This window comes from Lagenorhynchus albirostris, chromosome 12 (genome assembly GCF_949774975.1).
Source record: "Lagenorhynchus albirostris chromosome 12, mLagAlb1.1, whole genome shotgun sequence".
Classification (NCBI taxonomy): Eukaryota; Metazoa; Chordata; class Mammalia; order Artiodactyla; family Delphinidae; genus Lagenorhynchus; species Lagenorhynchus albirostris.
In genome coordinates this window covers 57,825,847-57,841,413 of record NC_083106.1, presented here as the reverse complement: position 1 = coordinate 57,841,413, position 15,567 = coordinate 57,825,847, and the positions used below count along the sequence as shown (strand labels likewise).

At 44.4% G+C, this 15,567-nt stretch overlaps 1 protein-coding gene and 1 pseudogene across 8 annotated transcripts in view; one reads left to right on the top strand and one right to left on the bottom strand.

Annotated features, from left to right (window-relative positions):
* The window catches only part of FAXC (failed axon connections homolog, metaxin like GST domain containing), a 75,874-nt gene that overhangs the window by 21,813 nt on the left and 38,494 nt on the right, over positions 1-15,567 (bottom strand). The window contains exon 5 of one of the 8 annotated variants that reach the window (XM_060167718.1): positions 8,216-8,539. The exons of the other annotated variants lie outside the window; for them this stretch is intronic. Coding sequence (XP_060023701.1) covers positions 8,469-8,539 — 71 coding nt within the window. The 3' untranslated portion in view covers positions 8,216-8,468. Of the gene's footprint in view, positions 1-8,215; positions 8,540-15,567 lie in introns of those variants that run through there. 8 annotated transcript variants of the gene reach the window in all.
* On the top strand, positions 3,458-3,870 carry LOC132530657 (small ribosomal subunit protein eS12-like; annotated as a pseudogene).

Sequence of the window (15,567 nt, the reverse complement as noted above, 5' to 3'; positions counted from 1 at the left end):
GGCTCAGTAGTTGTGCAGGCCCTTAAGTTCTGACGAGAGATCCTCCAAAGGTGGACCGACCACCTGGTGTCTAATGCAAGAAATCTCTTCAATGAACAACATGGAAAAGCTAAACCCCTGGTAGTCACCAAAGACCCAACTGTAAAATAGCTGATTCAGGACTTGCCAAAGCTTGCCCTAAACCCACACACTTCCCCTCCCAAAAAATAACTTACATTGGAAAGTGGATCTATTGATAAGAGGTGCCTGGGCTATGGTTGTTGGGTAAGTTATCAAAATCTCTAGGCTCTCTAAGCTCCACCCCTATAATAAATATATCCAAATAAAAAATACAGGCACTGTTGGGCTTTCCAGGTAGCGCAGTGGTTGAGAGTCCGCCTGCCGATTCAGGGGATGCGGGTTCGTGCCCCGGTTCAGGAAGATCCCACATGCCGCGGAGCAGCTGGGCCCGTGAGCCATGGCCGCTGGGCCTGCGTGTCCGGAGCAGTGAGAGGCCCGCATACCGCCAAAAAAAAAAAAAAAATACAGGCACTGTATTAAAGTAGGACCCCAAACAAATGCCTTTGGAGCTGCAATTCAACGTTAAACCTTGAGCTTTTATTAAGAAAAATTTTTTACAAATGTTTACATTCAAAAATACTGTCCTTAAGGAAATCCAATCTCCTTTCCGTGGAAGAATCTCTTCCTAGAATTCAGGACCACGAAAAAGCTTGTCTCAGTGGAAGAACCTTTTCCTTTCCCTAGAAAATGAAGATGAAACTGCCCCCACACACCTCCCTTTTTATCTTGGTAGCCAAAAACCTCAAAGTTAAATTGTGCCCAATTCCAGGAATAAACTCATTCCAAGAACATAATTTTTTTCTAGTTGGTTTCTGAAATGTTTGTATTAATGTTGAATATATTATAATGCTCTGTCTTATATAGGATTGCCTCAAATTCCTTTAGGAAGTTAGTATTCATTCAGCAAATAGTTACTGAGTGCCTAATATTTACCAGGCCTTCTCTTAGGTGCCAGGGGTGGAGGGAAGCCAGTCAAAATGATAACGTCCACAGGAAAGGTTGAGGGAAGGCTGGAGGTTGGGGGGTAGGGGAGCATAGCAGGAGCCCAGAAGAGTACAATATAGTACTTCCATGACCGAACTGTGCACAAAGTGAAACAGGAGAGAAGAGAACACCCAATGTAGGCAGCCCCATGGGGTTGGAGGAGGTTAGGGAGAACAACACTAAGAAAGTTTCTAGTAGAAACAAGCTTTGAGAATCTGTCAAATTAAGCAAGGCAAAGGAAACAGCCTCTGTTTTGCAGGAAGCTGCAGAACAGCACAGTGTGTTCAGGGACCCAAGGGTAATTTGGTGCATTAGGAATAAAGGTGCACATGGGGAAGAAGTAGGAAATACGGGCAGAGATGTGAAGAGAATTCAGCTTATGAAGAAAAGGAGTTTGGATTTTAGTCTAAGAGATCTGGGAGCCTAACAGTTCTGATTTACATTTTAGATTGACCACGCTAGTAGAATTCAAAAGCAGACCTGGAGGTTGGGACATCAGCTAAGAATCTGTGGCAAAATCCAGGCAACAGACATTGGGCGCCCCTCCTATGGCTGTGGGGCTGAAAGGAGCTAAGGGGTTAAGGTGTTCGGTGAGGTCCCAGCGAGCTTACTGAGCATCTGGCTCTACAGCCAGACTCCTGGGTCCAAGCCTGACCCCACCACGTCTCAGCCACGCGATCTTGTGAAGGTAGTTAACCACTATGTACCGCAGTTTGCTCATTTACAAACCAGGCATAATAATACTAATGACAATCATAATCATAATAAGATGTTACTAATACTGCCTCATTTAATTCTCACCAAACCATATGAGGATAGGTATTGTTATTATATTACCATGAGGATATACATACACACACACATATAATGTACATATGATATATATTGTATATAGTAGGTATTTTATATTACATAGTATACATATATCATATGTGTAATATATATGTATTATATTGTATGTTATATAATTAATATACACACCGTATATTATTATGAAAGTACATATTACCACATGAGGGTATTATATATTGTACTACTATCTGCCTAAGCACACTGGAAATGCTCACAAATGTCAGCTCTTATCAATATTATTTTGACTATATGCAAGACACAGCTCTGGGTACTGGGATCCTGGGACTAACAGAACAGACAAGGTCACTGCTCTCACGGAGTTTACATCCCATGGAGAGATGATAAACAAATCAATCAATAAATAAGAAAGCATCAGCCAGTGATAAGTGCAATGTAGAGAATTAAAGTAAGGTGATGTGATAGAGGGTGACTGACAGCTGTGTTAGACTGGGTGGTCAGGGAAGGCCTCTCTGTGGAGCTGAAATTTACCCAGAGACATGAATGTCGAGAAGGATCTACCGATGCACAGATCTGGAGACTGGGAATTCCAGGCAAGGGAAACAGCTAAGACAAGTGCCCCAGGGTCAGCATAAGCTTGTGTTTGTGAAGCGGAGAGAAGACAAGGATGGTTGGCACACAGTGGGCAAGGGGTGAGGGTTAAGAAATGAGACTGGAAAGAAGGCAGGGCCCAGGCAGTCTAGGGCTTTGAAAGCCAGGTGGAAGACAACAGAGAAGGAGCAATCTAGAAGGACTTTTGGCACCCAACTTGAATAACTGAATGGAGGACAGTGCCATTCACAGAGAGAGGCCACAGGAGGGGATGCTGGTTCGGTGGGAGGGTGAGGGGTTTTCTGTTTGGGGATGTGCTGAATCTCACGTGGTTGTGGGACGTCTAAGTGAAGATACAGAAAACAGCTGGATTCAGGAGATGAATAGAGGGTGGGGGGCTTGACTTCTGAGACCAATCAACATTTAAGGAACCTAAAAAGGGGAGCAGGGAAAAAGGGTCAGAGAGAGCCAATGAGGAAGATAAAGGCTAAAAAGTGTTCGGCAATGATTTCTGGCTTCTCCTAGACTACCTCCGTTCAAATCCATGATAGCTGGGTGTTCCCAGACAAGTTTCCTCTTTGTGCCTAAGTTTCCCCACGGACAGGATCACTGTGAGTAGTAAATGACTTAATACATGAAAAGTATGCACCTGCATGTGTTAGAAGGTCACACACACACACACACCCCAGCCAACAATCCGGCGACACCTGAAACAGCAGGAGACTAATGCCTCCTCATCTCATGCCCAGAAATCTGTAGAGTTGAAATGGAGGATGAAGCCTCCGGGGGAAGAGGAAGCCTGAATCCTCTGTACTTCAACACACCCAAGAAATGTCATTTCCATCAGCCTTACAGCAGGGAAGAGACTCCTCAAAGCCTCTCCTTCAGGTAAAAGTTTCCTACTTCTAAAAATCCAAAATTAAAAACTAAAATAAAGAAAAGTTTCTCTTTCCCTGCTGCCACCAAGCTGGCGGGTGTATTCCAGTTTCAGCTCCACCTGTAACCCACAGCCATGGCTGAGGAAGGCATTGATTTGCTGCTGGAAGGCGTAACAGACATTAAGAACACTTTACAGGAGGTACCGAAGACCACCCTCACCCACCGATGGCCTCGCACGCGGAATTCGGGAAGCTGCCAAAGCCTTAGACCAGCGCCAAGCCCATCGTTGCGTGCTCGCGTCCATCTTCGTGTGATGAGCTTGTGTGGGTCAAGCCGGTGGAGGCTGTTTTTGCTGAACAGCAAATCAGCCTAATTCAAGTTGATGACAACAAGAAACTAGGGGAATGAGGGGGCCTCTGTAAAACCGACAAGCGAAGGAAGCTCCGTAAAGTGGTTGCTGCAGTTGCGTGGTGGCCAAGGACTAAGGCAAAGAGTCTCAGTCAGGCCGAGGATGTCACTGAGAACTACTTCAAATGCAAGAAATGAACGAATAGGGCTTCCCTGGTGGCGCAGTGGTTGAGAGTCCGCCTGCCGATGCAGGGGACGTGGGTTCGTGCCCCGGTCCGGGAGTATCCCACATGCCGCGGAGCGGCTGGGCCCGTGAGCCATGGCCGCTGAGCCTGCGCATCCGGAGCCTGTGCTCCGCAACGGGAGAGGCCACAACAGTGAGAGGCCCGCGTACCGCAAAAAAAAAAAAAAAAATGAACAAATAAAAAAACTTGGCTCTTGAAAAATAATAATAATTAATAACTAAAAGGCCAAAAGAAAAATACGTCTTTTAAGCAGGCAGGCAATAAGATCTGGCTTTAATAAGATCTGGCAAAAAGGCAGGGTGTTATTTACCCTTTCAAGAGCGCTCTGCAGACAGGTGGGTTGGGGGCCAGGGGTCAGGATACAGTGGTTCATGATGTAAATGGGAGATAAGTGAAGAGAATGATTACTGATTCATTTCATAAAAAACTTCTGTGTGAAGGGAAGGCAAGAGACAGGACAGAAGTGGAGTGGTATTTTTTTTAACTTTTTTTAAATTGAAGTATAATTGACTTACAATGTTGTGTTAGTTTCAGGTGTACAGCAAAGTGATTCAGTTATATATATTCTTTTTCAGATTCTTTTCCCTTATAGGTTATTACAAAATAATGAGGTATGGAGTGGTATCTTTTTTAGACAGGGAAGACTTATATGGTAAGTAGAAGGAGGCTGTAAAGAAATAAGGGTTGAGGGAGATCAGATCGGTGCTTTGTGACCGCCTGGAAGGGTGGGATAGGGAGGGTGGGAGGGAGGGAGACGCAAGAGGGAAGACATATGGGAACATATGTATATGTATAACTGATTCACTTTGTTATAAAGCAGAAACTAACACACCACTGTAAAGCAATTATACTCCAATAAAGCTGTAAAAAAAATTAAAAATAAAACATATTATTAAAAAAAAAAGAAAGAAGGGTTGAAAGAGGGAAGAGATAACTTGAGGGGAAGGGATGGAGGGGATGGAACTGAGTGCAGCGAGGAGAGGGAGGCCTCCCAGCTGCCCGGAGCACTGCCGGATGCAGACCACGAGGGCTGGGCTGAGGGATGGAGGACACTGGGGAGATAGCAGCTTCCCTGACGGATCTCAGGCTAGGCTGAGTGGGAGGGAAGTAAATTTGGGAAGGAGCAAATGAAATAATAGGGTGGGGGGAAGGGGAAGAAGGAAGAAGCCTGAGGTCTGGAGGCATCAATGCTGAAGTGTGGGAGTGAGGTGGGCTAAGATATGTTGATTGGTTCACCAAGGACCAAGCAACTGACTTACTGTACTAGGATACATCAAGTCACCATTTAATTATAATTCCTCCCGAGTTAGGCAGTCTAGTCAATGAATTTTGTCAAATTCAGTCAAATCAGCCCAAAAGAACACTGTTGGGACTCAGGGCAGGCCACTCAAAATATGTCACAGTGGCATATTGATTATTTTGAATTAAAGTCACTTAAGAAATGGCCAATGCAAGATGGACACTCTGACCCTCCTCTCTGTCTTCCTGAAAACAGGAGACCAATCTCCCATGTGGAAGGTGCACTCCTTGCCTCTGGAAGTAGAAGGACACCCTTACCACTCGGAGACAGGGAATTCAGGGCTGAGAAGCCTGTATAAACAAACCTCATTATGTCTTTAATTGACTACCCCAAGCCCAAACCCTGCTTAGATTCTTCACTAATTGAGCACCCAAAACCCAAGTTTCTTTGTCCTGTCAATTTCTCGCATATTGTTTCTTTGTCTAAAAAATATAAAAGCTCCCTTCCTTGGCCACTTCTTAGGTACCATTTCTATGAGACCTGCATGTTCGCAAATGAAAATTTCTTTTTCTCCTGTTAATCTGTCTTGTGTGTTAGTCCAGCCACAAGAACTAGAGAGGAGTGGAAAGGGAAAGTTCCCCAATCCCACGACACAAATGCGGAGGGTTTCCATATCTGGTGACCCAGGAAAAGCACTGAGCCTTCTCATTCTGTGCTCATCCCTAACAAATACATACTTACATAAGATTTAAGAATCTATTGTCTACATGGCACTATCTTGTGAATCTTTTTCCTCTTTTTTCTTTTATTTTAATCATTCAGGAATTGGAACCCTGAAAATTTAAACACAAAGTCACTTTTCTCAGGGAAGAAACAGCTGGAACACCCCCAGGATAAAGCAAAAAACAGACTGCTTCTGTCAGAATTACATCAACCAATTTGTGTTGCTAAATAAGCCACAAAGATTTCCAAGAACTCAGCACTGATTAGCATTTCATTTTAATCTGCTAAAAGTAACTTCTTTTTGTTTTCGTGAATAATCAACATATTTTTACCAACTGAGATAGCAACAGTGAACCTGGAAAAGAAATGAGCCACAACTGCCTCTTCCCCATAACGATGCAAACACTTTATTTATTTATTTATTTTTGGCTGCACCGCAGGGCATGTGGGATCTTAGCTCCCAGACCAGGGATGGAACCTGTGCCCCCTGCAATGGAAGCGCGGAGCCATAACTACTGGACCACCAGGGAAGTCCTGCAAACACTTTAGGATGAGCAGGGCTTGACCCCCCCCAATCCCTGGTTCTTTAAGATGGCCAGGCCCCCAGGCCTCCATTGCTCCCTCTTTCTGGAAGTCTGGAATGGATGCGATGCCTGAAGAGAAGAGCTGCTGCTCTCTGAGCATCTGATCTAATGGTCCTCTCCATTAGCAACTGCAAGCAATTTAGAGTTACTGAATAATATGTAAGGATCTTTCAGAGTAGATCAGTTCACTTCAGTTAGCATCGGATTCCGATATGAAGTTGTAAAAAGCTTAAGCACTCACGGGGACCCAATCAATACAGGTAAAAATAGAATTTATGGTTTCCAGGCCAAATTATTACTATTCTTGCAGGTGATTTTAACAAACCACCAATGCAAATATACAGAAGTTGTCCTGCAGCAAAAGAAACGCGTTGTCATTAGCTGCACAGCCCGAGACCGGTTCCCTCATCTCTCTGACCCTCATTTGGCTTTCCCTTCTGTGAAATAACTATCTCTCAGGGGTGCTGTAAGACTACAACATCTTCAGGATGCTGTTAAAAACAGTGTCTAAAATTTATCCACACACACAAAAAAACCCTGCAGTCTGCGTAATAGGTTTGTGACACGGAAAGAAGGAAGGACTGGGCTAAGAACCATGAAGACAGACCCACCCAGGGTCACCCTAACCAAGACAGTTCCCTCATGTGGCCCCTTCCATGGCTCTTTACCCACCTGTCCTCCTTCCAGCACCCACACCCGCCCTACAGTAAATGACAAACATATTTTATATGTTTTATAACTTGGAAAACTGTCTCTGCTCTTCTCTCCAGAGAATGAATATAAAATCACCAAATCATCAGAAATGAAAGGACCCCCAGAGACCATTTCTACTTAAACATCTTATTGCCTGTAAAAAGACTCCTCAGCTATTCTGATAGTGGTTCTCACCCTCAGGGGGTGACTCCAAAAAACGGCAGCTCCAACCACATCATAAGACAAGCCCTCCCAACTTTAGATGGGTCTGCTCTACAGTGCTGTCTTACCCTGAGTTGCAATCTGTTATTTAACCTCATACACACCCCAGTCCCCCTCTGTCCTCCTTTCCTCTGCCCAAACACGCCCATCACCTGCAACAATGCCTAAGTCACTACCCACTTTCAACACTTGAAAAAAGCTAGTTTATGACCCTTATATCTGCACTTTTCCACATTATCCATGCCCAGTATATTCAAATTCCTCATAGGAAAATTTTTTGAGACTAACCACCTTCTTAACTACCCTTCTCTGAATACACCCTAGTTTGGCCACATTCCATTTAAAAGATGGCTCCCAGAACTGACAATTGCATCCTTTGTTCAACAAACACTTGCTGAAAGCCTAACGTGTGCCAGGCGTTTGTTCAGGCCCTAGAGGCAGAAACCAACCCACCAGGCCTGGTGCCCAGTCCAGCTGAGGAGACAGTCAAGCCTACCATGCAGAGAAGGTACAGGAAGTGCTCTGGGGAAGAAAGTACCAGGGGCCTGGGAGCATGGAACAGGTTTGCCTGACACACTCTGGGAGAAAGTTCCAGAAAGGCTTCCTTGAGGAAACAACTTTTTTTTTTTTTTTTGCAGTACGCGGGCCTCTAACTGCTGTGGCCTCTCCCATTGCGGAGCACAGCCTCAGTGGCCATGGCTCACGGGCCCAGCTGCTCCGCGGCACGTGGGATCCTCCCAGACCGGGGCACGAACCCACGTCCCCTGCATCAGCAGGTGGACTCTCAACCACTGCGCCACCAGGGAAGCCCCGGAAACAACTTTTAAGCCGAGACATTATGCTTTGTTTAAACAGGCTAGGTTTTTATTAGCACCTCTGGAAGCCCATCAGGCTGGTGACATACTGAGATCGAAGTCAACTAAAATCCTTAAATCTTTTTTCATATGCCTCTCCCCACCCTGTGCAATTCAATTTGGGGACCTAAGTACAGAATTTGACATTTATTCCTATTAGGTTTCTTCTTCTTAAGGTTGACAGCTTTGATTCCCGATTTTTCTGTCCAATTTTTAGCTATCCTTCCACGTGGAGTCATTCAAAAACCATTAAGCTTGTCTTTGAAGTTGTCAACAGGTCTTTGAGAAAAGTCAAGAGCAGTGTCCCTGGAGATTCAGGTGATATCAGTCCATTAATGCGTACTGTGGAGGTTACAGATACTCAACCAAGCATGCACCCACCACCAATTAATCCAGGGGCTTTCAAACTTTTTTCTTTGGTAGGAGAAGTTCTCTATCAAACAAAATGAAAGAGATTCCCAATACATAAACAGATAACAGAGGAGCTGCTCTAGGTGAAGAAAGGGTGGAAAGATCCATCCATCAAGGGCTCGCTCTCCCCACCCCCCAACCAGACCTCTCAAGAAACCTTGGTGACACCATATGCACCCACGAAGCCCCCTGTAAAAACCAGCCATCTTGCACAAGCATATCATGAGAGAGAGAGAGTCTCCAGTGATTTGAAGAAATCAAGGGATCGTCTATCCAGTTAGTAGGACCAGCAAGTCACGAAAACACAGTACAGTTGATCCTTGAACAACACTGAGTTTTAACTGCTGCAGGTCCACTTATACGCGGATTTTTTTCAATAAATACACTATATACATACGTGACCCGAGGTTGGTTGAATTCAATGACGTGGAACCCGCAGATACAAAGGGCCAACTATGGGACTTGAGCATCTGAGCATTTTGGTATCAGCGGCAGGTCCTGGAACCAATTCCCAGTGGATACCGAGGGATGACTACAGTCCTTTTTGGTATGATTTATTCACAATGAGCCAATAATAGTCCTTCAAGAAAACCAGCCATCTATTCAATAATTCATTCTAGTGTTTTATTTAATTATGAGAATCTACTTTCTCCATCCCCTTTCGGAAACAGGGATGATTTCCTATCTCCATCTTCTGACATTTTTCCTGGCCTCCTCATTTCTGAAAGATTACAATCAGAGTTCCAAGATCACATGGGAAATTCTTCACATACAAGGATATTGTTTGAGCCTAGAAACGTGAGCTCTGCTATATTATAAGCTTCCTAAAAGTAAACACCATTTTTATTCGTCTTTGTTTCCCAAGAGTCTAGCATAGCACCCGGTGCATAACTGATACAAAAATAATGTTCAAATAGTTTGCTTGTTAGTCTTTAGTTGTTAAAAAATACTGAAATGCTCTCTTTTGACCTTCTCACCTAGTTTAGATTTCAATTCAACATTCTATATAGAAGCAAATTATGAGTTGAGTGTTAAGACTTTATCCTTGCTGTCACTTAACTTCGTATCCTTAAAAAAACTTTTAAATGTCCTGAGCTCTCTTACAAACCACAAACCTCAGTCTCCTGACATTACAGCTTTCTGCTCAGCTCTATAGAGCACCCTTGGCAGTAATAATAATTTCTTTGGGTATGCCTGTGACCAAAGAGAACTGATGAAATGCATCACTCTTTCTAGAGAAAAATGCAAATTACTCACAAACGATCCATAAGTGGGCACCTAAGGATATACCAATTTTTATGTGCTCTGCCATGGTTAAACCTTGAGCTGCCCTAAAAGAAGGGAAAGTTGACAATATAAGGGGGGCAGAGGAGGGTGGGGAAAGAGAGAGTTGTGAGTGCCTAGTAACTTAAGTTTCCTGTTACCATCTCAAACAAAAACCGAGCACTCTGGACAAAAAAAAAAAAAAAAAAAAAATCCATACTATTAATAACCATAAGATTTCAATGTTTCAGTATTATAATCTTCTTTATAGATAAAAATCTTTGTCATATTTTTCTTAGGAAAAACCCCAACAGGCTTAATTATTTAGTAAATAGTCGTACCTCGGGGTATCGGTTCCAGGACTCCCGCAGATATCAAAATCCGCGGATGCTCAAGTCCATTGTTCGACGCTCCATATCCGCAGGTTCCGCATCTACAGATTCAGCCAATCTCGGATCCTAAACATAGTACAGGAGCCACGCTTGGTTGAATTGCAGATGCGGAACCCAGGTGGATAAAGACAGCCGGCTGTATTGATAAATATGTACAATTTTATGACTTTCGAAACTGTGAAACTCAACTTCAGAAAGTATTAGTTTTTTGTTTTTTGTTTTTTTTGCGGTACGCGGGCCTCTCACTGTTGTGGCCTCTTCCGTTGCGGAGCACAGGCTCCGGACGCGCAGGCTCAGCGGCCATGGCTCACGGGCCTAGCCGCTCTGCGGCATGTGGGATCTTCCCGGACCGGGGCACGAACCCGTGTCCCCTGCATCGGCAGGCGGACTCTCAACCACTGTGCCACCAGGGAAGCCCGAAGTATTCGTTTTTATTCCTACCAACAGAGGTTAGTGCCTCTTCCACACCCCTGCAGCTACTTCACACTATTAAAAAAAAAAAAAAAAAACTTTGCCAGTTTGATTGACAGAGTGGTGCCTGGTTTTTTAACTTGCACTGCTTTGATTACTAAAGAAATTGAACACTTTTCATGTGTTTATTATTTGTATTATTTTTGCAAATTACCTTTTTATGTCTTTTGCCCAATTTTCCCTTTCAGGCACTCACTTTTCTTACTGACTTGCAGAAGTTCTTCACAAGTTCAGTAATATTGCTTTGTCACATGTCACAAACATTTTCCAACTTACCATTTCAATTTTAACTTTATTTATGGTGATGTTTGCTTTCTTTTTCTCACGTAATCCACCAATCCAACCTTTCTTTTTATAGTTTCTCCCTTTGGTGACATTATTAGAAAAATATTCCCAAGTTAACATTATATAAATGTTTCCCGTATTTTATCCTGGCATCTTTACAGTTTTATTTTTTACACTGAAGTGCTTAATCCATTTGGAATTTATTCAGGTATATGACAAAGTCTGGATTGTACTTATGTTGTTCCAGATGGTTAGCCAGCTGTCCCAACACCACTTCACTGAATTAATTTATCTTTTCTCCACTGATTCAAAAGGCTGCCATTTTCATATACTTCCTCTCCACTCATGCACCTGTCTCCCAGGATCTCAAACTCGGCATATCCACAACTGAAATTCGTGATTGCCCCCTTCTCTCCAGTGATCCCCAGCTCTGGGAATGGCTACTTTGCTTATTACTCAATTTTCGTGTTGAGAACTTGGTTATTCCTCACCCCTGCCCTCTCCATCACCACCTCCCACCCCCACACACACATTTAAAATCACTAAATTTTATGCCCAACTCTATGGCCATGGTCGTAGTCCAAACGCCATCTTACCTTTCCTGGACTGCACCAGCATCCTCACTGGGCCCCGAACCCAACCTCGGCCCCTCCAGCGGGTTACACATAAATAAGGTCCCGCCTCTTCCCTACTTTCAACCTCCTATGGCTTTCACTGCTCTTCGAACAAAGCCTGCGTTCTTTACGTGACGTGGAAGGCCTGTATGATCTAGCCCCTGCCTACCTCCACCTCATGCCACACCTCTGCTCTCACACAGTTTCCAGATACACTGGCCATCTTTTCATTCCTTGAAGGCTCCCAGCTGCTCTTCTACTCAGAGCCTTCACGGGCGAAGTTCCTTCCACGTTCCATGCTCATCTCCTCCCTGCCGCATCCAATTCCTCTTCCCCACACACATGCCTGCCTAACCCCCGTTTATCTTCAGAGCCCAGCTTAAATGTCATCCCCTCAAAGTAGTCTTGACCATATCAGTTTCCCCTGCCAAAAATGCCCTCATTGCACCTGGTACTTCTCCAGGGTGGCACTTCTCACGAGTGTTGCTATTATAAATATTACAAGATCTCCCTCAGGTGGCAGTTCTAGTAGCCAGGGCTGTCCCTGGCTCACAGCCCCTCTCAAAGAGCTGAATGCATGTGTGCCCATACAGTCAGACTCATACAGTCCTAAGTCAAAGGCATTATCTTTCAGTCTGCATTCTAATTATTACAAGTATACTCTCCCTCCTAAGGTCTCTGGCCATGGCTGAAAAGAACATTCTTTGATAGGAAATTGCAGTTTCCACCTAGAGAGCCCAGCACTATTTCTGGGCTCAAACAATGAATGCTCTTAAAAGCACTCACAAATTTCAATTTTTTACTCAGAAAGTACTCTCAGATCCACAGATCCTGGACTGCCACATTGGCTACCTGCTAAACGTGTCCTGACATTCATTCATTCTTTCCTTCATTCATCCAGCAGTTATTTATTGCCCACCAACAGTGCCCAGCTGAGCCTCATAACTGAAACTGTACCTTTATTATTCTCCCCCATATGATTATGTCTCCCAAATCAACTCTAGCTGCCAATTATTCATTTGCTTTTCCCATGACGTAAGTGCTATGTCACCATGCAGGGTCTATAAAAGTCCAGTCAAAAGCAAACAAACATTAGAGTTCAGTCCTCTGTGCTGCTTCGTCACAATCAGGTAAATGGACAGCTTCTTTAAGACCCCTTTGTAATAGTCTGAACTATCAATACCACCGACACCCCCGTCCTGCGGCCTGTTTCCCCAGCCTGAGCCCGAGGGTGAGTTAGAGACAAGAGAAGAAATTCAGATCCAGCCTCAACCCACCCCCAACGCCCACACACAAGGAGCTGCCACCTCAACTTTCCTTAATAACCCTTAGTTCCGGTCCACCTGACAAAAGCTGCTTTCCAAAAGCATCATACTGCAATCTTACGTTGTGACTAGGAGAAGCTTGAGAACCACAAGACATGGAGCATAAAACTGCAGAAAAATGACTTCCCTGGTGGCACAGTGGTTAAGAATCCCTGCCAATGCAGGGGACACGGGTTCAAGCCCCAGTCCCAGAAGATCCTACATACTGTGGAGCAACTAATAAGCCCGTGTGCCGCAACTACTGAGCCTGCACTCTAGGGCCCGCGAGCCACAACTACTGAGCCCGCATGCCACAACTACTGAAGCCTGCGTGCCTAGAGCCCGTGCTCCACAACAAGAGAAGCCACCGCAATGAGAAGCCCGTGCACTGCAATGAAGAGTAGCCCCCACTCGCTGCAACTAGAGAAAGCCCGCGTGCAGCAACGAAGACCCAACACAGCCAAAAGTAAATAGATAATTTTTTTTTTTAATGCAGAAAAAGTTTGGCAACAAACTAAGCCACACTCCCCAAAGATAGCAGCTCCCGTGCTGCAGCTACAAGACCCCTAATCTATTTCTTATCGAGCCCGGCTTCCTGCTCTGGAGTCCCAGCTCTCTGAAACCAGCTCTCTTATAATAAAGTCCATATGTGACAAACCCACTTCTAACATCATACTCAACAGTGAAAAGCTGAAAGCATTTCCCCTAAGATCAGGAACAAGGCAAGGATAACCACTCTTACCACTTATATTCAACAAAGCATTGGAAGTCCTAGCCACAGCAATCAGAGAAGAAAAAGAAATAAAAGAAATCCAAATTGGAAAGGAAGAAGTAAAACTGTCACTGTCTGCAGATGACATGATATTATACATGGAAAATCCTAAAGATGCCACCAGAAAACTACTAGAGTTCACCAGTGAATTCGGTAAAGTTGCAGGATACAAAGTTAATATACCACATCACCACTTCTGCTCCATAGCAAGGTTTTTCAGTCTGGAGGGATGGAACCCCAAAGGCATTTCTGATTAAAAATGGGCTAGAGATTTTCTATTACTAATCACAAAGCCAGTTTTAATCTTCTATATATTATTTAACTAAAGAACTAAGTGATCAGTTGAATATCTATGCATTTAAAAAATGAAATTATGGGCTTCCCTGGTGGCGCAGTGGTTGAGAGTCCGCCTGCCGATGCAGGGGACACGGGTTCGTGCCCCGGTCCCGGAAGATCCCACATGCCGCGGAGCGGCTGGGCCCGTGAGCCATGGCCGCTGGGCCTGCGCGTCCGGAGCCTGTGCTCCGCAACGAGAGAGGCCACAACAGTGAGAGGCCCCACAACAGTGAGAGGCCCGCGTACCGCAAAACAAAACAAAACAAAAAAAAAAAAAAAAAAAAAAAAAAAAAAAAAAAAAAAATGAAATTATTTACAACCTGAAAAATAAACAAATAAATAAATTTTAAATGATTTTATTTTTCAGTTCAATAGCAAAATACAATCATTCTGAAAAATTATACCACATTGTAACTATACACACTGAAAAGGGTGACATGAAGCACATGTGGCAAGTGACTCACTTTGCTGCCTTTGAAAGGAAGCACTACTTTGCATCCCTTTCCTCTTTAATAGATAGCCAAGATCACACATTGGTGTTTATTAAAATAACCAATAGATTTGGCTCTTTTTTTTTTTTTTTTTTTTGCAGTACGCAGCCTCTCACCGCTGTGGCCTCTCCCTCCACGGAGCACAGGTTCCGGACGCGCAGGTCCAGCGGCCATGGCTCACGGGCCCAGCCGCTCCGCGGCACGCGGGATCCTCCCGGACAGGGGCATGAACCCACGCCCCCTGCATCAGCAGGCGGACTCTCAACCACTGCGCCACCAGGGAAGCCCAGATTTGGCTCTTTGACATGTGCCAACCCAATGGCAACAAAGACTCTGAAAAGTAAAGACTCCCCAAGCCATTTTCATGACTCAACAAAAGGCTTCAGGCCAGGAGGGGAAAGTGCATTTCACTTTATATTAATCAAGTATAATTGGCTGGGAATCAGCTTGTTTTTCTCACTTTCATTTACAAATTCCACCTTATTACTTGACTCTTTCAATAACAGCTCCTAAAAAAGAGACCTTTTCTCCTCAAGTACTTGTACACTTCAGCCTGGAGTTTTAACACATCTCTGTTGGGAGCCAGCCTCCTCAGGATGGGGGTGACTTCAACTCACAAAGCCCAGGAAATAGACATCAATGATGAGACTCCATAGTTTGTTCTGCTCCCAGCCTCCAAGATCAGCATCATAAAACAGCTTGTACCTTGGAGATGACATTTTAACTTGCCAGTTAAAGTTCTGGCAACTTCAGACAATGCTCTAAAGGAGTCATCCTGACATAACATAACACACACTCCACTTTAAGTCTCAGCTCCCAAGGAACTGCAGGGTAGCTGTTGGGCCAGGAAATAGCAGGGGACTAGAGTCAGACAGCCTGGATTTGATTCCTGCCTCCACTTTCTACGACTGGCGCAGCTGTGGACAAGTCACTCAACCTTCCTGTGCCTCGGTTTCCTCATCAGCCAAAGGGGTGCTGTTTCTTTATACCAGATT